At 42.3% G+C, this 26,324-nt stretch overlaps 1 protein-coding gene across 1 annotated transcript in view; it reads left to right on the top strand.

Annotated features, from left to right (window-relative positions):
• The window catches only part of LOC145357894 (keratinocyte-associated protein 3-like), a 35,703-nt gene extending 11,377 nt beyond the window's left edge, over window positions 1-24,326 (top strand). The window contains exons 2-6 of the mRNA XM_080211455.1: window positions 9,562-9,746; window positions 10,814-10,873; window positions 11,531-11,722; window positions 17,550-17,684; window positions 24,043-24,326. Coding sequence (XP_080067581.1) covers window positions 9,562-9,746; window positions 10,814-10,873; window positions 11,531-11,722; window positions 17,550-17,684; window positions 24,043-24,129 — 659 coding nt within the window. The 3' untranslated portion in view covers window positions 24,130-24,326. The remainder of the gene's footprint in view (window positions 1-9,561; window positions 9,747-10,813; window positions 10,874-11,530; window positions 11,723-17,549; window positions 17,685-24,042) is intronic.
• Window positions 24,327-26,324: the final 1,998 nt, after the last annotated feature.

The raw sequence follows: 26,324 nt of genomic DNA, 5'->3' as shown, positions 1-26,324 counted from the left end.
CTTCTCCTACACATCTTTGTTGCAATCTCTCCAATCGTTGATCATCTGCTCCAGCCTCTTTTTATACAGTGTACAGTCATACAGTGCAGAAAAGGCCCTTCAGCCCATCAAATCTGCACCGACAATAACTATCACTAAAGGTGCACTAATCCCATTTTCCTGCACTTGTCCCATATCCCGAAGATGATTCAAGTCCCAACCAAATATTTTTCATCAATATCATAGAAGCCCTACAGTGTAGAAGAGGCCCATTGAGTCTGCACCGACCACGATCCCACCCAGGCCCTATCCCCATAACCCCACATATTTACCCTGCTAATTCCCCAACAGTAAGGTTAATTTAGCATGACCGGTCAACCTAACCTGCATGTCTTCCAGACTGTGGGAGGAAACCAGAGCACCCAGAGAAAACCCATGCAGACACGGGGAGAATATACAAACTCCACACAGACAGTGACCCAAGGTTGTATGGTTTCTGGCCTCCGCTACCTGCCCAGGCAGTGCATTCAAGATTTCCATGACCCTCAGAGTTAAAATTATTTTTCTCACATCTCCTCTGAATCTCCTTTCCTTTACTCTCAAACTGTGCTCACTCATGATTGACCCCTCAACCAAGGGGAACAGCTGCTCCCTACTCATACTGTCCATACTCCTCCTAATCTCATACATCTTAATCATGTCTCCCTTAGCCTTTTCTGCTCTAAAGAAAGCAATCCAGAACTATCCAGCCTCTCCATCCCAGGAAATATCCTGGCGAACTTCCTCTGTACCCCCTCAAGTGCTAACACATCCTTCCTATAGTGAGGTGACCAGAACTGCACACAGTACATTATGCCCTTTAAGGAAGGAAACCTGCCGTCTTTACCTAGCCTGGCCTACGTGTAATTCCAGAGCTACAACGATGTCATTGACTCTCAATTGCCCTCTGAAATGGCCTAGCAAGTCACTCGGTCATTCAAGGGCAACCAGGGATGGGCAATAAATGCTGGCCAGCCAGCAAGACCCATGTCTCATGAATGAATAGAAAAAACTCCAGCTGTGGCCTACAGTTCTCTACATCTCCAACATTACCTCCTTGCTCTTATACTCTATGCCATGACTGATAAAACCAAGTGTCCATATATGGACACCATCATAACTATACTATTCGTGCGCTCTGCTGCCTTCGAGGATCTGTGAAAAGTACTCCGGGATCCATCTGTTCCTCTGAGATTCCCAGTGTCTTGACATTCATTAAATATTCCCTTGTCCATTGTATAAGCCATCATATTTCTCCCTCTCTTTAGCTCTGAGGAAGGGTCACAACAAATAGGAAACATTAACTCTGTTTCTCTCTCCTCAAATGCTGCCAGATCTTTTCCAGCATTTTTCTGCTTTTGTTGTGAAAGCAATAAAAATCTACAAAAGACTTGCAGTAATAGACTCTGCATGACAAAGATTGAAGTCAACTAACTGAAATTACTTAAAAGACCGCAGGGAACCATTACTATTTACATAACATTCAAAGCACTGCTAACGATTTCTTCAGAGTTTTAAAATGCTTAGTAATTATCACAAATAAGAAAAATGCACAGATCTACCACGAACTAAAAACTTCCTAACATGTAAATCCAGCATTTAGGGAAAGGTCATCCAAATGCAACATTCTTTCACTAAAACTTAATGAATTATAAACTGAGGAAAATTGAGTGTTTTAAGGGTTACTACCAAGGTTCTGTGCATATGCAGATCTATCCATATTTCTTAAGACAAGTGATGCTCTACTTTGTAACTCTTGGTCACTTGGGAATTCTGTGGGGATAGGTGTTTTGTGGAAGTTAATAGTTGTAATATTTGACTTGTTCCCACATTGACAGGTCACAGCATCAGGGACCCGGGTTCAATTTGGTCTTAGAACATAGAACGTTACAGCGCAGTACAGGCCCTTCGGCCCTTGATGTTGCGCTGACCAGTGGAACCAATCTAATGACCCCCCAACCTAAACTATTCCAATATTATCCACATGTTTATCCAATGACCATTTGAACGCCCTTAAAGTTGGCGAGGCCACTACTGCTGCAGGCAGGGCATTCCACACCCTTACTACCCTCTGAGTAAAGAACTTAACTCTGACATCTGTCCTATATTTATCACCCCTCAATTTAAAGCTATGTTCCTTCGTGTTAGCCATCACCATCCGAGGAAAAAGGCTCTCACTGTCCACCCTATCTAATCCTCTGATCATCTTGTATGCCTCAATTAGGTCACCTCTTAACCACCTTCTCTCTAATGAAAACAACCTCAAATCCCTCAGCCCTTCCTCATTAGACCTGCCCACCATACCAGGCAACATCCTGGTAAACCTCCTTTGCATCCTTTCCAATGCTTCCACATCTTTCTTATAATGCAGTGACCGGAACTTTTGCAATACCCCAACTAATAATCCAGTGACCTGGTGCTGCTTTGGGAACCTGGGTTCGAATCCCACCACGGCAGATGATGACATTTTAATTCAGTAAAAGTCTGGATTTGATCATGAAACTATTGCCTATTGTTATGAAAAGCCATCTGGTTCACTAATGTCCTTTAGGGGAGGGAAATCTGCTATGCTTGCCTGGTATGGCCTACATGTGGCAACATAATTCCAGATTATTGGGGTTTAGGAGTTTTTATTTTAAATGAAACAACAACCTAATATAAACACAATACCAATACTTAGTAACACAATACAAACCATGCCATTACAGCAAACATAGAGGCAATTATATGTCATGTGACCTTCTGGGGTTTTGCCTCTCAGGCTTACAAACAGTTCATCCAAATGTTTCCAAGGATCCACACAAGACCAAACCTTCCGGGTTGCATCTTCTGGGCTTAAGCCTTCCTGCTATGCGTTCCGGGTTTGAACCCTCCTGGGTCTCCGGTGCCACAGCAATGTGGTTGACTCTTAATTGCCACTCAGTTCAAGGGCAACTAGGGATGGGAAACAAATGGTGGTACTTGTCAGTGATGCCCACATCCCACAAAAGAATAAAGGAAAAAAAACATTCTTGTTGGCATGGAACGTAATTTGGAAGGCAGATTTAATTCTGGCAAAGTGACCTTTTAGTCTGCATGCATGAAATGCTAATGATGCAAGTGAGATTTGCCAACATCAGGAAACTTGACCCATCTTTAACTTGCTTTGTAAGTTGAGAGAATTAATTTGCTCTTTATCCTGCCTTCAGAAAACGTATTATTTGCCTCTGCCAATCATGATTCCCACAGCCAGCGGGAGTGGAAAATTTCAGTCCATAGAGTTTATGCCCTGCGTTTTCAAATGAGAGATCCAGGATTTTCAAATGTCCACGGGGTTGGGACTGGGTGCAGGCAAACAACGATCTCCAGAGTCATCTCAGGATCTCGACATCTCTGGGACTGGTTGGAATTTTCAAAGGGAACAGGAAACACCAGGTTGCCAAGTGAGGGCCCGTTAAACTCCTTAGGGAGCTCATTAAGGAGCCTGTCTAGTGGAGAATGCAGTTTTCAAAGTTGAATTCAGTGAACCTGAAGAGTCTTGTGTGTGGGGCCATTTGAACTCTGGGGCCTTGGTAAAGTTTATTTGTCTCTTTTTTTTAACCTTTTTTTTCCCCGGGATTTCCTTAGGCCACTTCAGGGATTCTTCCTACATGATGATTTTCCAGCCCCTTCTCTGCTGCTGACCCTCAGTAAAACTGCCTGCACCCTCCTGCGTGGCAGTGGCAGCTGCCAACATGGCTTCCTCCTGCCTACTGCAGCAAGATAGATGTGGCAGCCATGGGTTAGTGGGTGGGAGTGCGGATCCCACGGGGAAATCCCAGTCTTCCTGTGACCAAGAGTATTAGTTGGCTTGTTAATTGAGTGAATAAGCTACCTGCCCCTTGCGGGTGACAAGCACTTTTACACCTGAGCCTGCTTCTGGGAAAATGTTTGGGATCGGGATGGTGATGGGGTCGGAGTCCGAAAATTCCATCCTGCTGACTCCATTCCTGCCTCCTTACGGCCCTAAAATCCTGCCCATTTAGTAATTTGTGCTTTAGAAATCTAATGCTGCATAACTTGCACATTATATTTGGGTTCGATGTGAATATTTCAGATATGTAGTAGATACCGTGAGGCTGTTTTGCCAGTCGTAACAGCACTGATAGTATTCTGTGTGATAGAGTTGCAAGGATACTTCCAATACAAAGCACTTGTCCAGATGCTTCTATTACAGAATGCCAACCATTTAACATTTTCACAGACAGATACATTGGTATCTATGACAGTGTAGCAATTGTAAAATAAGTGATAGCGAATTGGCAACCTTCTCTCAGGAGAGGCTGTCACTTTTATTACTGCCCGTTTTAAACTAGCGCACAAAATTAAAACAAACTCCTTTGGTTTAAATGGTACTACTGAACTGATTAGCCAAGTGAGACCATCCACTAACCCACTCCCACCCTGTTCTAGTCAAAACTGCCCTTCCTTTCCATAAAACTTACAAATTATTGTTTCTATATTTTTATTGGACCCTGAGGTATGTGTTTACTGTTGGATAGGTTTAACAAGATAGCGAGGTCAGAGTGATAACCTTCTTGTTCTTTCTCTTTCATAGTGGAGAGTTAATGTTTAAAAACTTTTGGCTTATGTCAAACCCAAATGTCAATAATCTCAAATGATAGGAAGATGAGTTGTGTCCCGTCCCTTACCCCACCCCACAAATATACACCGAAAGTCAGTTATTAGAGAACTACCTTTGGCAGCCAACAACACAAATGAATCATTAACTGTCGGGAGTATTGCAAAATGTCCATGTAAGCAATGCAGTGACATTTTTTGTGACACCGTGATGCATTCTGGTCTCAATGGGCGAGACCTAATGAAAAAATTCTAAATACTAGAAGAGCGAGACATCGGAAGAGAATGGTGCTTTTTTTTTAACTACGAACCGTGAGTTGCAATATTATGGCACTTAGTGCAAAATAAAAAAGGGGGAGCTATGACTCTCGCCAGTAAGAAGGGTGTGGAGCCTAAGCTTGCTGGTAAAGCAGGGTGCAGCACGCCATTGCCCAGGTGCCCCGATCTCCCAGAGTACAATATGGTCAGTGAGACAACCAGCATGATCACAGAAAATGCACTGATCATTATTACTTATAAAATTTACATGACATTTTGATAAGGAATAAGGTAGAATCAAAATAAGTTGTTTTTTAAATAGCAATGCTAATATTAGCACCAATAATACCTGATCCTTGTTTAAGGCATCTTTACGAAAGGAAGTAATCTCAAGGCATTTGGCAATGGGACCCCAATGCAACGTGCCACCAAGAATGAGGAAATTGCCATCTAAGTTACCATTCTGTCAAGGAGAAGGAGCAGAGTGGAGGTGTGCAAAGAATCACCTGAGCTACTAGGCCATCGCCTCCCAAAGGACAGGAAAGAAATAAGGAAGAATGATTTTAACTCACTGAAATGAATTTCCAACCATCTACTTAAACTCTTAATATGAGAATAATTACTTGTTTTATTGATTGATTGATTCATTTATTAGTCACAAGTAGGTTACAATAACACTGTAATGAAGTTACTGTGAAAATCCCCTAGTCGTCACATTCCAACGCCTGTCTGGGTACACTGAGGGAGATTCATCTAACCTGCACATCTTTGGAGTGTGGGAGGAAACCCATGCAGACATGGGGAGAACATGCAAACTCTACACATACAGTGATCCCAAGCCAGGAATCGTACCTGGGTCCTTAGCGCTGTGAGGCAGCAGTGCCAAGCACTGTGCCATGATCAAACAAAGGCTCCATAATGTGATAGGGCACAATGAAAGCTGGTCTTATTAAGCATTAAGATGTTCCACTGTATATTTTAGGAACCAAGTTAGTATGCAAGTTTCTATGTTGACTAACCAAATATTTCTGTTCACCTTGCTCAGTCAGATTACTTGTTTTTCGATGAGAACACAACCTTCCCAAATCAAACTGCTGAGAGTTCAAATGTCAATTTTTTTGTCCTTGCAGTATGTCACTTACCAGGAAGGTGAGGTTTATTGTGTTCTTGATTTGCCTGCTGGGCAAGGAGCCTCAGCCAGCCAGCTGGCTTGTCTGAAGAAGCAGAGAAAAAGAACAGGCTGAGAAAAATAAATGAATGCTGACTCATCATCAACCTGAAAAGAGACCAATTACAATAATTCCAAAGTCAGGCATCAGATGCACTCCTCCAAAGGGAACTAGTCAGTGTGTGTCACCTCAGCACGCTTGCTGTACTATTTGGACTGCAGGAATGGAAGGTGTACAGTATTCCATTGCGAACATTTGAAAATGGATACACTTAAAAGCTGAACTGCTTTGCAAGGATTACTGGGTAAATGGCATGCAATAATGGGTGCGATACTTACTTGAGAATTATCTTCACTTTCAAACTCAGGATGGCAACAGGAAAGTAGCCGTGAATTTCAGCTAGAGGCAAAAAAAAGATGCAGGAGCCTGAATCATGCACAATACTTTTCACTTCAATTATAAATATCTATAATAATCATGGATTTTGTGGGTCTGCACTTTTCTGATTGGTCATAGTGTTGAATTATTAGGTGGAGCCAGCATTCAGTGGGAAGTTTCACATTTACTCCTGTGACGAAGATAGTTGTGGAAATGCAAACTTTTTTTAGGGTTTAGGTTTGGCTCCCATGTGGCAGATCAGGAATACAGTGGGTATGTTCATTTCGGAGGCACAGTGGTCAGTGCTACTGGTTCACAGCAGCAGGGACCTGGTTCATTTCTGGCATTGGATAACTGTCCATTCTCCCCGTGTCTCTGTGGGTTGCTTCAGGTGCCCCAGTTTCCTCCCACACTCCAAAGATGGGTGGGTTAGGACGATTGGCCATGCGAAATTGCCCTTTAGTGTCAGGGGGATTAGCAGGGTAAGTACATGGGTTATTGGGATAGGGCTTGGGTGCAGGCTCGATAGGCCAAATGTCTCCTTCTGCAGTGTTGCACTGTAGGGTATTGTAGGTTTTCGATTATTCTGTGTTCAAGATTTTCACACACGCAGTCAGAGTTAGAAGAGAGTTCGCTGCACACTCAAGAAGTCAGCCATTGATCTACCTACAATAAGACACATCTAGCATAAGCCAGGTGAAAATTTTTTCCTGAATGCCTGTCCTCACTGTGAGGATTTGAAATCGATGATCTCTCATCACAGACCACAAAACAAAGGAAATAGACTTTTTCCCTGTCCATCTTTCCCCCGATCATTTTAAAATCCTTCAGTGAATTTGGCGTACTCTGCTGGAAATAGTCCCAGTGACTCTCATCTCTTTTTATAATTAAAACCTCCCAACTCTGGAACCATTCTGATTAATAAAGTTTATTTATTAGTCACAAGTAAGACTTACATTAACACTACAATGAAGTTACTGTGAAATTCCCCTAGTTGCCACAGTCCAGCTCCTATTTGGGTCAATGCACCTAACCAGCACGTCTTTCTGACTGTGGGACGAAACCACAGCACCCAGAGGAAACCCACACAGACACGGGGAGAATGTGCAAATTCCACATAGATAGTGACCCAAGCTGGGAATCGAACTGTGAAGCAGCAGTGCTAACTGCTGTGCTATTGTGCCACCCCATCTGTAGTGTGTAGTCTCCAGAGCTTTAACATCCCTTCAAGATACCCCCAAACTGCAATCAGTGCTCTTCACAATGGCCAAACCAATGTTTTATGCGCATTTATTTAATTCAAACTGGTGAAGGAAAAACATTGGGCTCAGTTCAGGAAAATAATGTCTCACCCACAGAATAATCACCCCCTTGGAATGAAGTTTCAAGAGCACTTCAGAGTACAGGCAAAAGTCTCAAGTCATACAAGAGCAATTTGGATGGCATGATTGGAGTTTTTTTAAAATTATTTCATAAAATATGTGTTTTGCTGGCTGGACCAACGTTTATTCTCCATATAACCAGACAGAGAATGGTGCAAAAGCTCAGCATCTGCAGAGAGAGAAGATAGAGTTGGGTTTCGAGTCTGTTTGACTCTTCATCAGAACTAAAGTGAGGGAGATATTAAACTGTAGCTGTGAGAGATTGCAACAAGATGTAGCAACCATCACTCAAATCAGTCTCCCATCCATTGACACTGTTTACACTTTCTGCTGCTTCAGAGAGGCAGCCAGCATTATCAAAGACCCCATGCTCCTTGGACGTACTATCTTCCACCTCTTTCTGTCGGAAAAAAGATACAAAAGTCTGAGATCATGTACCAACCGATTCAAAAACGTCTTTTTCCATGCTGCCATCAGACTTCTGAATAATCTACCTTGCATTAAGTTGATCTTTCTCTATACCCTAGCTGTTATTGTAACGCTGCATTCTGCACTCTCTCCTTCCCTTCTCTATGTATGTTTTGTCTGTATAATGCGCAAGAAATAATACTTTTCACTCTATACTCATACATGTGACAATAATAAATCAAATCAACCTTAAAAGCAATGGACAGATGGCCTGATGTGGCATTGAGGGAATACATGTGGGGGTTATTTTTTAGTAAAGGGATTTAAGATCGAGGGGAAGTGTCACAGTCTAAAGTTGTTGAACTCAGCGTCGAATCCTCAGGGCTTAAACATGCTTAATCAGAAGATGAGGTGTTGTTTCTCCAGCTTGCACCAGGCTCACTGTAACAGACCAAGGACAAATGTGGGCATGAGAGCAAGATGCTGAGTTAAAATGGCAAGTGACTGGAAGGTTGAGGTCACCCTGGGCAAAGGTATTCTGCAAAGCGATCACCCACTGTGCATTTGATCTCCCCAGTGTAGAGGAGATGGCAATTTTCTGTGTGTTTCTCTTTGGATGAATGAAAGATAAGGTTTTCCTCATCTGTAGTCACCTTATGATCCTACATAGATAGGTTTAAACAATAATCACCTCGCAAATAATCATTTTTCAATCAAGATTATTCCCCCGTACTTCCACTCGCCACAAAGTTTAAAGTTTATTTATTAGCGTCACAAGTTGGTTTACATTAACGCTGCAATGGAATTACTGTGAAAATCTCCAAATGGCCACACTCCGGTACCTGTTTGGGCTCACTGAGGCTGAATTTAGCATGGCCAATGCACCAAACCAGTGGACTGAGAGAGGAAACTGGAAAACCCGAGGAAACCCATGCAGACACTGGGAGAACGTGTGGACTCTGCACAGAGAGTGACCCAAGCCGAGAATCGAACCTGGGGGTCCCTGATGCTGTGAGGTGGTTTTGTCTCTACACGTGGCAAAATAAATTCATGCACTTGCAAGTGGTTGCACAGGAAAACATTCTTTTTCAGCTTGGCAGCCAAGGGTAGGCAGTTGATGAAATTAAACTTCAGCACTACTCCTCACCTTCTGATGAAATAACATGCAATTTTCTTTCTTTAGCTATATGATGGAGGAAGGTGTATCAGCAACGTGTGATAGAAGACCATTTATGAACATGAACAAGAATGGTCTTTTGGCTTCCCCATTGCTTTTCCAAAGCAAGGGAAGCCCATTGTTCAGATTGTTGCTTAACGTTCACAAGTATTTTCGTTTCCTTGTCTTACAGATAATCTGTTGGATAGAAAGCAGCTGATGAAAGTAGGAATCGCCTTGATCATAACTGGACATTTAAACTTCATTCTGGGAGCGATTACCCACGGCACAGTCTTGCGACATGTCACGTTGCCAGGAGATGGCATTTCTGTTGAATATTCTGTAACCAACATTATGTCCGCAATCTCAGGAATACTGGTACTTATTAACTTATTAATATAGCTTTCGAAATACCAAGCTGTATTTTATTCAAGCGTGAAGAAGTATGTTTAGTCATTACTGGAAGGTTTTCATTGATTCATGAGTTTCACACTCATCAGAAAGAAACAATGGTTGTATTTCCAAGTTGATGATAGAAAATGCAGTCAGAACATAACTCCAGCACTAACACTATGTGGACTAACAGATCTAATCTTTATTTTTTTCTGTGTCCTAATTTGCTTTACAATCTCGTTGCATAACCTGCAGCCTCAAACAAACACCAGAAAACATTTTGGACTACCTCAAGTTGTCTTCAAATTTATAAGTGCTAAGCTGCAAATATTATACTTGGGGAGGCAAATAACACTACGTTCACTGCACATTATTCTCTTTAAATAGTACATTCAAGAGATATTTTGTGGGGTTCAATTCTCAGTGTGCAAATATGCTCTCGTTTAATGAGTTTTCACACTGAGAGTTGAATCCCACAAAATATCTCCTGAATGTACTATTTAAAGAGAATAATACGCAGTGAATGTTGGTTTATGAATACAGAATCACTCACATTGGCACCAACGTGACTCATTTCAGATGCCAGGTTTCCTAAGGCCTGGGAAACTGAGTTGGCCAGGCTTAACGTTGGAAGACTGGTTGTATGTGAGGCATGAGGCTTCATCAGCCTCCTGCCTCGACTCAGTTAAAAAGCAGAAGTGGGCGAGTTGGGGTTGAGATTTTTAATCTTTGAGACTAAAATCAAACTGCTAAAATCTCTGAAAGTGGCAAATAACTGCAGTGTGAAATCTCCTCAGAAATAACTCTTGAAATTTTACCTTGATGCTTCCCCTCTCCACCCAAGACAATTGCTCCAAAACTCCAGAATATGGATTCAATGTGATTCAATGGATTGTATCTCTCACTGGATTACATTCCACAATTATTGTACTCATTACTGATTAACCTAGTCTATATGTGTCTTCTTCTCTGCAATTCATGAAACTGTTTAATGCTGCCCTCACAAGATTCTATTAGATTACTATAAACTCACTTCTAAATTTGTATTTCAGACGATTTGCACTGGCATTGTAGTAATTGTATTATCGGGGAACATGCCTCGTACAGTACTGGTGAGTAGAAGTCACTAATTTTATGCATCTTATTTAGTACTGAATTAATATCACCTTCACAACAATTAACACTGAGGCAGCATCTTCAATGAAGTGGAAATAATCCTTCACAAGGGAGAATTGGACACTGAACAGACAAGAAAAATTAAATGAGTATGGGATGAGCAAAGAGGTTTGGAGATTTTTATTTGAGATAGAAAGAAAAATTTTGATTTATTATTGTCACGTGTATTGGGATACAGTGAAAAGTATTGTTTCTTGTGAGCAGTTACAGACAAAACATACTATTCATAGAGTACATGGGGAGAGGGGAAGGAGAGGGTGCAGAATACAGTGTTGAAGTTATCAAAAGTAGCAAGCTACTGGAGGTTGACAAAAATTTCAGAGTGAAGGTTGTGCTTTGATGCTCTTCCATTAGAACATGAGGGCTGGGGAATGAGATGACTAGAGTCAGGAATACTGCCTATGAAAGCTGGGAAGTAAGACTGGAGAATCTTGTGGAATTAAGATTGCCAGTTTTGACTACAGAGGGATTTGTAAACATGAATGAGGATGATTCAAGAAGAAAAGTGCAAGTATTTTTTCACTTGTGAACTCATTCCTGTATACCACAATAAGGAAAATGTTTAACAAATGTCGTTTTGTTTACCTGTGTAGCAATACATTGTGTTCGTAAGTAGTATGCTCAATTCCCTCATCTCCATGGCCTGTACGCTCATTCTGGCAATCTCTGTGGTGGTGACCATTGCAAATGGTGGAAGAACTTTGCTCACACTTTGTCATCTCAGCTCCACCAAGGATGTTATACAAGTAACAAATGAATGTCCTTTTGACCCGACCAGAATCTACGTAAGTTGGAAGTACACATGCTAACAATGGTTGTTGTGTATTTGTTAATTGATGTGTGGTCAAATTTCTATAAGACATGAACCCACTTACAATTTATTCCTGGTAATGCAAAATAAAATGCTCAAAACATGAGCATTATCCAGTAATATGAATTTTACACCTATAATAAAACAGTATGGGACATGTTTTGATCTATGCTGAGTTCATTCTTCACAGGCAGTGAGTTTGCAATTTCAATTCAACCGTACAGATCATTTGAATTAAATAATTTCAGATTAAAATGATTATGAATCATACAAGTGTGAAGTCATGCATTTTGGTTGCAAAAATGGAAAGGCAACTTATTATCTAAATGGGGAGAGACTTTGGAGTGCTCTGGTGCAGAGGGATCTGGGTGTCCTCGTTCATGTCACAGAAAACTAGCGTGTAGGTACAGCAGATAGTAAAGAAAGTGAATAGAATATTGCCATTTATAGCTAAAGGAATAGGAAAAAAAGGTAAGGAAGTATTGTTGTACAAGGCATTGGTGAGGTTGCACCTGGAGTATCGTGCACAGTCTTGATCCCCTTATTTGAGGAAAGATGTAGTGCTGTTGGAGGCAGTTCAGAGGAGATTCTCTTGATTGATCCCAGAGGTGAGGGGTTTGTCGTATGACGAGAGATTAAACAGTTTAGGCTGATGCTCTCTGGAATATAGAAGAATGAGGAGAGATCAAATTGAGGTATTCAAAAGGTAAAAGGTATAGATAAAGTAGACGTGGAACGAATGCTTCCACTGGGTGGGGCATTCTACGATAAGAGGTCATTGTTTTAAATTTGCTACCCCTTATTCTAAGACTAAGTTGAGGAGAAACTATTTCTCCCAAAAAATTGTGAATCTGTGGAATTCGTTACCCCAAAGTGCAGTGGATGCTGGGACTGCGAGTAAATTTGAGGAGGAGTTAGACAGATTTTTAATTGGTAATGGGTTGAAGGGTTATGGAGGAAGGCAGGAAAATGGGGATGAGGAGCATATCAGCCACGATTGAATGGCAGAGCAGGCTCGATGGGCTGAATGGCCTAATTCTTCTCCCGTATCTTATGAACCAATGTGAAACATCATGAAACACGGTCATATTGCAACATTGTGTAACAGCAGTTCACCAGGTAACGATTGGATTGATGTGGATTGAGTGTCATCCGTTCCACACCAGATTTGCAAGCCCATTCTCAATCTCTCAAATACTGTACAGAGGAAATTAGGTCAGCCCTTGAATGTTGCCAGACATTGGCTCTGCCAAATATTTCCACCTTCCATACATATTGAAGGAGAGACTCTGGAAGATGTTGAGCACTATCCATACTGTGGCAGCTACCTCTCTGATAAGGCCTCCAATGATGAGGAGACTAGCATCGGATCAGCTGTACCACATCCATCTTTTGCCAAATACACTATCAAGTGTTTGACAGCAAAGACCTTTTGAGGGGGAGGCGATGGCCTAGTGGTATTTTCGCTTGACTATTAATCCAGAAACTCAGCTAATGTTCTGGGGATCTGGGTTTGTGGAATCTGAATTCAATAACAAATATCTGGATTTAAGGATCTACTGATGACCATGAAACCAGATATTCGGAAGCATGGCAGCATTGGAATTAATGATGAGGAGCAGACGTGCTCCATTTGTTCCAAATGGTAACTACCTGTTCATCAATCTGCACCTTGCTTTGGGTCACAATGTCTTAATATTGAAGCAGTGTGGTAGCAGAGAAGGAAGGCACAGGAAGCAAATCCTGCACCCTGGATGCCAGTACCTCATGGGGTGAGCTGCCTTGTGTGCCCAAAGATCTGGGAGCTGGGAATTGACCTGTTCAGTTGAATGAAAAAGCATAGCAGAAACTCACAACCCCGAGTAGGTGCCAGGCGCGAATCGCGGGACAGCTAATGACGCCGAAAGGCGCCATATAAACACAAGCTGTTGTTTGTGCAGCAATTGGATTCATTTTGCGACCTCCAATAGTCAAACTTGCCTGACTCAACTGACCAGAGGGTGATGTTAACCTGCATAAAGTGACAAATGAGTGTGACCAATGACGCACGCACTGAGAATTGTATTTCCCTGCTGGATGGAGTAGTGTGGGGAGAAGCAGAGATGTAAAAGAAAGTAATTGGTAAAGAAACTGAGGAACACAAAGGGAAAGACTCCGACACACTTGGCAGCATTGAATGGGAACAAGTGACACAGTTTTGTTTGATGAAAACATCTCTAAACCTGCTCGGTATCTTTATTGCTGCTGTGTAATCAATCTACCTGACTGCTGGCTGTAATGTGCTGTTCTGTTGTACCCTGATGAGCTCCATTCTCCCCCTGTCTCACACATCATGTTTGTGCCTCTATGCCGTTTGATCTCTATCTCCTACTTATTTCACTGAGAATCAATTAATGACAATAATGTCGCTAATTCATTTCAGTTCAGGCTGCCTGAATACTGTGAGAGGATTTGACAATGCAGCAACCTTTTATTGTTCAATGCTGACACCAGTTATTCCTTTTGTTTTGTTTTGATTTTCCCTTTCTTCCATATTTTTTCTATCTGCCTCTGTTTTCGAAAGGCTGAAAGTGCCTGCGTGTCCGCAAAACTCATTTTCACTAAAAGGCGATAATTCTTCATATGTGAAATTGAATGTCGACTCTCAGTAAGCTGTTCAACACAACAGCTTCCATTTATATTGTATTTATTTATTCATGTTACAAGTAGGTTTTCATTAACACTGCATGAAGTTACTGTGAAAATTCTCTAGTCACCACACTCTGGCGCCTGTTTGGGTACACTGTGGGAGAATTTAGAATGGCCAAACCACCTAACCAGCACATGGTAGGAAAATGGAGCACCTGGAGAAACCAACACAGAGACGGGGAGAATGTGCAGACTCCATACAAACAGTGACCCAAGCCAGGAATTGAACCCACGTCCCTGGCACTGTGACGCAGCGATGCTATCCCACTCTGCTGCCCATTTAATGGAGTAAAACTTCCCAAGGACTTGGGCACCATGCTGTTGTATATAGCGTCATCACCTAGCCAAGACAGAGATGTTTAGACAACTCCCCCTTGTCAATCATTCTTGGAGCTTTGTTCCTATTAAACTGCATAGGTGCATAACAGCCTGAAGGTACCATTGCAGCAGTTGTTCTGTTGTAAATACTGGGCATTTGTGGCCATGCAAAAAAAAGTGAATGTGACTGCACAATTGGCTGTGTACACCGACTAAACGTGTAAGGAAATTTTGATCTGAAGCCCACGACTAGGACTGATTTTACACATTCGGTTTGTTTTGTGCAACCATCTTCCTCTCAGTGCAATTTACTGGAGAAACCACCAGGCCGCTACTGGGTCAGGTAGTTTCTATTTCTAGTTTGTAGAGACTTCAGTAGAATAGATCCTAAAAAAAACAATTTGCTGCAGTACATTGTTTAAAATACAGTCTGCTGAGAAAAGTAGAGTTTATTTACTGTAAAATACCTTGCTGTAAGTCCCATTCTGCTTTCCAAACCAAAGCCAAAACAGCGATGTGCTGTCAAATGGGACATAATTTAATGTCCCCCGATGCGTTCCATTATGGGGGGTGGGAGGAACCTTACCATCGTCGCACCTCTTCCTCGATTAATTCCAGAGCGGGAAAGCTCAGAGATGGCCTTCCCCCAGGCCCTTTGACCTCAGTAAGTGGGTAATTAAAGTCCAAGTGGGTGGAGGTGTCTCACAATACGAAGCCCTTTCTGGTTTGCTTGTGGGCCCCAGCAGGGGGTGGGCTGAGCAGGAAATACCTCGTTCAAAGGCCAGATCGGTTGGTGGGGGTGGGGGGTGGCGGCTGTGTTGGCAACTCACATCAGGAAGTGGTTTATTACCATTTATATAGATGACCTGGAGGAGGGAACCGAGTGTATGGTGTCAAAATTTGCTGATGACACCAAGATTGGTGGAATGGCAAATTGCGCAGCGGGTGTGGAGAGTCTGCAGAAGGATCTAGATAGGCTGGGCGAATGGGCCAGGAACTGGCAAATGGAATTTAATGTTGGCAAGTACGAGGTGGTCCACTTTGGTAGGAATAATGGTAGGAAGGACTATTACTTACGTGGAGAAAAACTGCAGCAGGCGACGGTGCAGAGGGATCTCGGGGTCCTTGTGCATGAGTCGCAAAAACCCAGCCTGCAGGTGCAGCAGGTGGTCAGGAAGGCGAATGGGATGCTGGCCTTCATAGCGAGGGGGATTGAATATAAAAGTAGGGAGGTCTTGCTGCAGCTGTATAGGGCATTGGTGAGGCCGCAGCTGGAGTACTGTGTGCAGTTTTGGTTGCCGCACTTACGCAAGGATATTTTGGCCTTGGAGAGAGTGCAGAGGAGGTTTGCTAGGCTGATACGGGAGTTGAGGGGGTTGAGTTATGAGGAGAGGCTGAATAAACTAGGCTCAAGATAAAGGGGGGGGGTGCGGTTTAGAACGGAGTTGAGGAGGAACTTCTTCACTCAAAGGGTGGTGAATCTCTGGAATTCTCTGCCCGTTGAAGTGGTGGAGGCTGCCTCGCTAAATATTTTTAAGACGCGGGTTGATGGGTTTTTGATAAGCGAGGGGATTAAGGGTTATGGGGAGAGGGCGGGTATGTGGAACTGAGCCACGACAGATCAGCCATGATCTTATTGAATGGCAGGGCAGGCTCGAAGGGCTAGATGGCCTACTCCTGCTCCTATTTCTTATGTTCTTTATCCTTAACTGGAACACCGTGTCTAGGACTGGATGCCTCACTATAGGGAGGGTGAGAGTGCAGAAAAGATTCACAAGAATAGTTCCAGCGAATAGGCAATTCAACTTTGAAGATAGATTGGTAAACAGGAAGAGCACCCAACAGAGGTGGCAGAGGAGCATTCTGGGAGACGTTGGCTCAGTCAATAAAAGATACCAGTTACTGAGTACATGGCGCCAATAAAATGCTTGGGCCTGTGTTAAACATCCTGCAGAGAAACAGGATTGAAGTACATTTCTTGGAGAAGAGAATGCTGAGTGGGAGGTCTGATCAAGGTGTTCAAAATCATGATGGGTATGGACAGAATTGATAGGGAGAAACTGTTCCCATTCGTGAAATGATCCAAAACAAGAGGGCGCAGGTTTAAAATAATTGGCAGAAGAATCAAAAACAATATGAGGAAACACTTTTCAACACAGCAAGTGGTTAAGGTCTGGATTGCATTATCTGAAAGTGTGATGGAGGCAAATTCAATAAAGGCATTCAAGAAAGGAAATTAGGCTGTTATTTGAAAGTGAGCAATGTGTGGGAGAAATCGATTCAGTCCCCTCGATTGAACATAGTGAGTAGGGGAAGAACCCCTCCAGTGATAAACAGGAACAGCATCCAATAGAAGTAACAGAAAAATTCTGGGAGAAGTTGGCTCAGTCAGTAAAAGATACCTGTTACTGATTACACAGCGCCAGTAAAATGCAAAGACCTGTTTGAAACATCCTGCAGAGAACAGGATTGTAGTACATCTCTTAAAGGCACAGTTCAGGAAAGAAATTTGGCCTTCCTATCATGTGAGGGCAGGATGCAGGGAGGGCTAAAACTATCATCTAGCTAACTTGGGATTCAGTTTTTCCTTTTGTGGAACATGCTGGAAGACACGTGTTGGTGTGGCCCCAAGAGGAAAATACGTAAACATAGAAAAATTGATTCCATTTACACAGTTAATTGTAATTCACACAACTGCAACCTCTCAATGTCTCATTTTGCAGCTGTGATTTAACTAGGGTATTAACCTTTCACCCACAGGGGATAACATTTAATTTAATACATTTGTCTCCCAGGATACCACACTGGCGATGTGGATTCCAAGTCTGATGCTTTCTACTGTGGAGGTTTTCCTATCTATCCGATGTTTCTTAGTTACGATGAACTTACTGGGAGGCAAGAAGCACCGACTCAAACGTGACAGGAAACAGGTAGGAGAATCAGACCTTCCCATCTCATTCATTTGCAGCGAGTCTCCCTTCTTTGAAAAGCAGCTGTGCATATTTAAATATTCCAATTGCTGTGAATCCAAACAAAATCCTAACTCCTTTGCTGATGTTGATGGTTCTGTGACTGTTAGAGGGTTAGCTCTTCTTAGTGTAATTTTGGAGTTTTTGAACTCTGTTGTAGGACCAAGTGTTTCAATTTGGTTTGATCAGCACCATCTGGGGGTGGATTAATACAAAATTGTTTAGTGTTTAAAAGTCAACAGAGGTAAGTGTCAAGGCCTACAACAAGGGAAGGAACCATAGAATATAGACTTGCTTACCTAACAAAAGCCCTTAGTCTGAGATAATTCATTAAATCAGATATCTGGACACGGGAGGGGAAATTGGTACCAGTACATCCAGACAGAATCTGGGATATCAAAGAAAACTCATAACAATAATGAATTAGGTCAGTTAACATGATTAAGCCTTCATGCTAATTGGATGTTATAATTAAGCAAATGTGCAATGGTAGTGATTTGTGTTTAACATCTGTATCTTATGCATGATGCAACCATAATCAATATTTGAGAGTGGATAGAGGTAACCTTATACCTACATAGGTATATGTTAATTACTTATAATCAAATTTGAAACAATATTGTGTATTCCTGAATTCTGTACTGTGGCTAGTTGCAGACTGTGACCTGAAACTTTCCATGGATAGGTTTATGGATGGAAAGGGATTGGTTTAGGTTAGAGGGTCATTGCTTTTTTCTTAATTGGTTGGCGCAACATTGTGGGCCGAAGGGCCTGTTCTGCGCTGTAATGTTCTATGTTCTATGGTTCTTGCAAGAGCTTGCGTCAAAATACCTGTTGTGAGAACTCTGTGATTTGGTTTGGTCACTTGAAGGGAACAAAGTTGTAATCAATTTAAAGGTTGAACATCAAAGTCCACAATAGGGGATGGTATGTTGCCTCCCTGATGCAAGGATCAAGGACGTCTTGCAACGGCTGCAGGCATTCTGGTGGGGGAAGGTGAACAGCCAGCTGTTGTGGTGCATATAGGCACCAACAATGTAGGTAAAAAAGGAATGGGATGAGGTCCTACAAGCTGAATTTTGGGGACTTAGGAGTTCAAAGTTAGTAATCTCAGGTTTGCTACCAGTGCCACATGCTAGTCGGAGTAGGAAGGTCAGGATAGCTAAGCTGAATACGTGCCTTGAAGGGTGGTTCAAGAGGGATATTGGAATTGGTTCTGGGAGAGGTACAAATCAGATGGTCTGCACCTGGGCAGGGGTGGAAACAATGTCCTTGGAAAGTGTTTACTAGCGCTGTTGGGAAGGGTTTAGACTAATATGGCAGGGAGATGAGAGCCATTACAAAAAGTCAGAGGGAAGTAAAGTGGGGACAGAAACAAAAGGCAGTAAGGGGAAAGGTGGAAAGCAGAGAAACTAAAGATTAAAAAGGACAATATTACATCATAATTCTAAGAGAGTAATAAATGCCAATAAAACAAGCCTGAAGGCTCTGTGTCTCAATGCGAGGAGCATTTGTAATAAGATGGATGAATTAACTGCACAGACGGTCATTAAGGATATGATATAATTGGGATCATGGAGACCTGGCTCCAGGTTGACCAGGGATGGGACTCAACATCCAGGGGTATTCAATATTCAGGAAAGGGGGATGGGGTAGGCTTGCTGGTTAAAGAGGAATTAATGCAATAGTAAGGAAGGAGATTGTCCTGGACAGTGTGGAATCTGTATGGATGGAGCTGTGGAACACCAAAGGATAAAAAACACTATTGGGGGTGGTGTACAGACCACCAAACAGTAGGAGCGAGATTGGGGATGGCATCAAGCAGGAAATTAGAGATGCGTGCAGTAAGGGTACCGCAGTTATTATGGGTGACTTCAATGTGCATATTGATTAGGCTCAGCAAACTGTGAGCAATGCAATGGGGAAGGATTTCCCAGAATGTATAAGGGATGGGTTTTCTTGACCGATATGTTGAGGAGCCAATTAGAGAGCAGGCCATCATAGACTAGATGTTGTGTAATGAGAGAGGATTAATTAGCAACCTTCTGATGTGAGACCTTTTGGCGAAGAATGACCATAATATGGTAGAATTCTTCCTTAAGATGAAGAGTGACATATTTAAGTCTGAGACTAGGGTCCTGCACTTACGGAAATATAACTTTGATGGTATGAGATGTGCATTGGGTTGGATAGGATAGGCAAAGGATACTTAAGGGGTTGACAGTGGATAGGCAACGGCAGACTTTTAAAGAATACATGGGTGAACTTCAACAACTGTACATCCCTGTCTGGTGTAAGTGTAAAATGGGGAAGGTGGCTCATCCATACTTAGCAAGGGATGCACAGTAAGAAGTCTCACAACAGCAGGTTAAAGTCCAACAGGTTTATTTGGCTTTCGGAGTCTCAGGCTCCATCAGGTGAGTGGGAGTTCTGTTCACAAATAGAGCATATATAGATACAAACTCAATTTACAAAATAATGGTTGGAATGCGAGTCTTTACAGGTAATCAACTCTTAAAGGTACAGACAATGTGAGTGGAGTGAGGGCCAAGCACAGGTTAAAGAGATGTGTATTGTCTCCAGCCAAGACAGTTAGTGAGATTTTGTAAGCCCAGGCAAGACATGGGGGTTACAGATAGTGTGACATGAACCCAAGATCCCGGTTGAGGCCGTCCTCATGTGTTCAGAACTTGCTATCAGTTTCTGCTCAGTGATTCTGTGTTGTGTGTCGTGAAGGCCGCCTTGGATCTTGGGTTCATGTCACACTATCTGTAACCTACTACGACTTGCGTGGGCTTGCAAAATCTCACTAACTGTCCTGTCTGGAGACAATACACATCTCCTTAACCCTCATTCCACTCACATTGTCTGTACCTTTAAGACTTAATTACCTGTAAAGACTCGCATTCCAACCATTATCTTGCAAATTGAGCTTGTATCTATATACGCCCTGTTTGTGAACAGAACTCCCACTCACCTGATGAAGGAGCCTGAGACTCCGAAAGCTAGTCCTGCCAAATAAACCTGTTGGATTTTAACCTGCTGTTGTGAGACGACTTACTCTGCTTACCCAAGTCCAATGCCGGCATCTCCACATCATGGCTAACAAGGGATTAGGAATAGTATTAAGCCAAAGAAAAGGCATGTGAATTGGCCAGAAAAAGCAGCAAACCTGAGGACTGGGAGAAATTTAAAATCCATCAGAGGAGAACAAAAGGGTTTGGTTCGGAAGGAGAAAGTAGAATATGAGTGTAAGCTTGCAGAAAACATAAAAAAACTGACTGCAAAAGCTTCTATAGATATTTGAAGAGAAAAAGACTGGTGAAGACAAATGTAGGTCCCTTATAGTTAGAATCCAGTGAATTCATTATGGGCGACAAAGAGATGGCAGACCAGCTAAACAAATACTTTGGGGATCTGTCTTCGCTAAGGTGAATATAAATTACTTTCAGGAAATACTAGGGGACAGAGGGTGCAGTATGAAGGAGGAACTGAAGGAAAACCTTATTAGTCAGGAAATTGTATTGGAGAATTTGCTGGGATTAAAGCCCAATAAGTCTCCAGGGCCTGATGCTCTGCATCTCGGAGTGCTTAAGGAAATGGCCCCAGAAATAGTGGACGCATTAGTGATTATTTTCCAGCAGTTGTAAGGTTATCGACTTTGGTGGCAAAAACAGGAAGGAAGATTATCTTGAATGGAGGCAGTTTAAGAAAAGGGACAGTGCAACATCACCTGAGTGTCATGGTAGAACAGTCACTGAAGGATGGCTTGCAGTTACAGCAAGTAGTGAGGAAAGCTAATGGCATGCTGGCCTTCATAGCAAGAGAATTTGAGGATCGGAGTAAGAATGTCTTGCTGCAGTTATATAGGGTCTTGGTGAAGCCACACCTTTAGTATTGTGTGCAGTTTTGGTCTCCCAGTCTGTGGAAGAACATTTTTGCTATTGAGGGAGTCCTGCGAAGGTTCACCAACCTGATTTGTGGAATGAAAGGACTGACATGAAGAGAGACTGGATCGACTGGGCTGTACTCACTGGAATTTAGAAGAATGAGGGGATATCATAAAAACATTTAAAATCCTGATGGGACTGGACAGGCTAGATGTGGGAAGACTGTTCGTGATGTTGGGGAAGTCCAGAACTAGGGCTCACAGACCAAGAATAAGGGGAAGCCATTCAGGACTGAGATGGGGAAGAACTTCTTCGCTCAGAGTTGTGAACCTGTGGAATTCTCTACTATAGAAAGCTATTGGGCTAGTTTGTTTGATACGTCCAAGAAGGAGCTGAACGTGGCCTTTGTGGCTAAAGGGATCAAGAGGTACAGAGAGAAAGCAGGAGTGGGATACTGAAGATACGTGATCAGCCATGATATTGAATGGTGGCGCAGGCTCGAAGGGCCGAATACCCTACCACACCTATTTTCTATGTTTCTGTGTTCAAATTAGACAAGACAGCACCGGTCTCCATCTTCAGATAGATGTATTTGTGTTGAGTCTGACCTTTTCACTGACATCTCCTACTTGGCGTTCTACCAATAGTCAGAGATAAAATGCCTTCTCTAATATACTTGGATGCAGTGACAGTAAGGTACCATAGCCAAATAAGTGGGATAGTAAGTTGCGATAGTGAAATAAGAAATTTACAAATGGGTAGATTAAATGAATGGGACAGAATTTGGCAGATGGAGTTTAACATGGATATATGTGAGGTTATCCATTTGGTAGGAAAAATACCAAAAGCAAGTTATTACCTAAATAGAAACTTAAGAATGCTTTGGTGCAGAGAGACCTGGGTGTCCTTGTGCACGAATTACTGAAAGTTTGTATGCAGGTACACCAGATAATGAAGAAGGCATCTGGAATCTTGGCATTTATTACTAAAGGAATAGATTGTTAAAATACTGATGTGTTGCTGGTGCTACTGTACAAAGCGTTTGTGAGACCAAACTTAGAATATCGTGCACAGTTTTGGTCCCCTTTTTTGAGGAGGGACGTTGATGCGTTAAAGGCAGTTCAGAGGAGGTTCACTAGATTAATTCCAGAGGTGAGGGTTTGTCTTACGAAGAGAGATTGGGCATTTAGGCTGATACTGCCTGGAGTTTAGAAGAAGCAAAAATTAATTTCTCCTAAAGGTATTTTAAGTATGAAAATTAAAACAGTTACATTATTGTAGAATCCCTACACTGCAGAAGGAGGCTATTTGGCCCATCAAGTCTGCACCAACGGCAATCCCATCCAATCCACATTCCCAATACCCCATATATTAACCCTACTAATCCCTCTGACTCTAAGGGGCAATTTAGCATGGCCAATCACCTTAACCTGCACATCTTTGGACTGTGGGAAGAAACTAGAGCACCCGGAGGAAACACAAGGAGAACATACAGACACCACACAACCAGAACTGGGGTCCCTGGCGCTGTGAAGCAGCAGTGCTAACCACTGTGCCGCCAACCCACTCTTGTAAAAGATTTTGGTCCAAATGAAAAGGTTCATTTCTTTGGAAAGGTAATCTCAGGTTCATGGTGTTAATGTGTGAATTGTAATCATTTATAATGCTCACAATAATTCAAAACATCTACACAATCTATAGTCAGAAGAGAAAGCACCTTCTACCATTCCTGTCCCAGTGCTTTGCAGAGGCAATGGACTGATTATCTACATTGAGGGTGCTCTGGTTTATTGGTTTTAAATAAATATTTTATTATTTTTAAATAATAACATTTGCCTGTCATTGTAAATCACATGGTAATAAAATGACCACATATAAATGAGCTAAAAGCTGTCTTCAAATTCAGAAAGTTAGCAGGCACCAAGCAAAACACAAGTTGACTCATTGTCCCCTTTACATATCACATTACTGCAGTATCCTAAAAAAAAAGCTTCTGTGGAAATATTTTATCTCCAGGCTCTGGCAATCCCCCAAGCACAGTGTCAGAAATATCCAAATAATGTCAGTTTGTTCAATCACTCCAGGAAACACCTTAACCTCAAAAAGGAGTGTCATTAATCTTAAAGAAAGTAAACCTTCACATCAGACATGGCTTGGTATATGAGAGTAAGTTCCAATAAGCAAAATAAGATGTCAAGTTTTGGCACATTACGCTATATACAAACGCAATTACTATTGTGATTTAATTCATTTTCTGTTATATAAAGCAAATATAATATTGGAGAAAGTGGGAAACCCTTTCAGAAATGTAATTATCCTCTGTTTGACTTCTTATCCTAATTATTGTGATGAGCTTAGCCTATGTGTTCCTTGCAACATTCTTGTCAAGAATTGCTTCTTACTGGTCTTGTCTTTTTGGTCTCCGATAGGTCAAACAAAAAGACTCAGTAGAAATTCAGGAAGTGGACGAAGACAGTGACCTTCTGGAAGAAACTACAGTGCGGTTCTGGGTGTGACTACAATCTCCTGCATTAACTGATAAATAGCGCTGAAAGGCGAGGAGCACATTCCCAAAATACAGGTCAAGAATAGGAACAACTGGGATTTTCAGGTGCTAATATACTCAGGAATGGAGACAAAATTCATTCTGTGCCTGGCTCAACAAGCACAGTACCATCAAGTAATTGTTAAGAGTCCATAGGGACATGGTGAAGCATTTTTGGAACTCATATTTGTTCCCTTGTAATATTTTCAGTTTTAAACTATAAACTATCTTTCTGTAAACACTTCCCTGAAACAAATTGTTCTGCTGTGGGTGGCACCACCTGAATGGATGGCGGCAGCAGATTCAATGGTAACTTTCAAACAAAGGCTGGATAAAGACGTGGAAAAATTGCAAGGCTTTAGAGAGAGAACAGAACAGCGGAACCAAAGAGCTGGCACCGGCATCATTGGTTGAACTACCTCTTCCTTTGTTGTCTGATTCAATCTTTACAGAACATAGACGATGCAGAGGCCAACAGATTGGAAAGGTAACAGGGATTGTCTTTTACTACAGTAGAGTTTGCAATCGGTGCATTGGAATTGATTCCAAACAAATGCTGAAGAAAAGCTTTCATGCTAAATGACTCTATTTTGTGGCACAAAGGGTGAGTCACCATTCATCAAGGGGCAGGTCTGCACTTGGCAATTATGTCACGTCAACAAATGATTATATGGTTCTTCAATTGATTTGGAAGCTAATTTACTCGCGTTTCATTTTTCGTTCTGTATTCTTTGTTGGGTGTTTTATAGATTGCACTCTGTCTGCAAGGACAAATCCAAGCTGGTCAATTACTGCCCCATCTACTCTTGATCATCAATAAAGTGATGAATGGTGTCATTAACAGTGATATCAAGTGGCACTTACTCAGCAATAATCTGCTCATCGATGCTCAGCTTGGGTTCCGCCAGGGCCACACAGCTCATGACCTCATTATAGCCTTGGTCCAAACATGGACAAAGGAGCTCAGCTTGAGGTGGGGAGAGAGTGACTGTCCTTGACATTGAGGCAGCAATTGACCCAGTGTGACCTCAAGGAGTCCGAGCAAAACTAGAGTAATCAGATTCACAACCGTGACCTGATTACGTGGAAGTCACGTTCTCACTGGTGAGATTCCCAACTTCTGGGTTTCACCGAATTTTGAGCCCCAGCCACCATTCCCGCGGACAGTGAGCGTGGGCTCAAAATTGCCCCAATTGAGTGTATTTAAAGCAGAGATGGACAGATTTCTACATAGCAATGATATAAAGTGTTATGGGGATAGCATAACGAAAAAGGCATTGAAGTGGGTGGTCAGCCATGACAGTCTAAATGGTAGAACTGGCTCAATGGGCTGAAAGAAGCAGGTACAGGCCAATGTTCCTAGCAGCTGGACATTGTCCAGGACACAGCAGCCCATCTGATTTGGAACACCATCTTAAACATTCATTGCCTCCATGATTAATCCACAGTGGCAGCCGTTTGTACCACATACAAGATGCACTGCAATAACTCACCAAGCTTCCTTTGACAGCATCGTCCAAACCTGTAACCTCCAGCTGCTAGAAGGACGGGGGCAGCAAGTGTCTGCAAACCTCACCGCCTGCAAGTTCTCCAGGCCACGCACCAGCCTGCCTTGGACATATCACTGTTTCTTCAGTGTTGCTGGGTCAAAATTCTGGAATTCCCTTCCTAACAGCATCATGGGTGTACCTACACTGAATGGACTGCAGCGATTCAAGAAGGCAACTTCACCACTTCCTGCTCGGGGCAACGAGGGATGGGCAACTATGCTGGTCTAGACAGCAGCACAGAAATTGTCAAAACATTTTTTTAAAATTACAATCTTCCCAGGCTTTGCTAATGATGTTATAATGAAGAGAAAGACTTCTCAGACTAATTGTTCTCTGATGGCTTGAGCTACTTTTAGTAATGGAGAATGTCACTTTGTGAGGTGAGGTACCCGAACTTTAAGAAGCACTGAGGTGAAGGTTCTAAATGTGCCATCGAGTGGAAGCAGAGAAATCTGAGGATAAATAACATTGCCTAATTTACAAAACAATATTACATTTATACCAAAACAAAAAATAATGACGTTCTTTATAACCACATCACCTACACTGCTGCCATTGATTCGAGTGAAATTCGATTTGGGTTAAGGGTGAAGCAGATTTTGGGTCCGAAATGTAT

This window comes from Carcharhinus amblyrhynchos, chromosome 24, assembly GCF_965287045.1.
Source record: "Carcharhinus amblyrhynchos chromosome 24, sCarAmb.v2.hapA, whole genome shotgun sequence".
Classification (NCBI taxonomy): domain Eukaryota; kingdom Metazoa; phylum Chordata; class Chondrichthyes; order Carcharhiniformes; family Carcharhinidae; genus Carcharhinus; species Carcharhinus amblyrhynchos.
The sequence above is the reverse complement of the archived record's forward strand: the minus strand, read 5'-3'. Positions and strand labels throughout refer to the sequence as shown.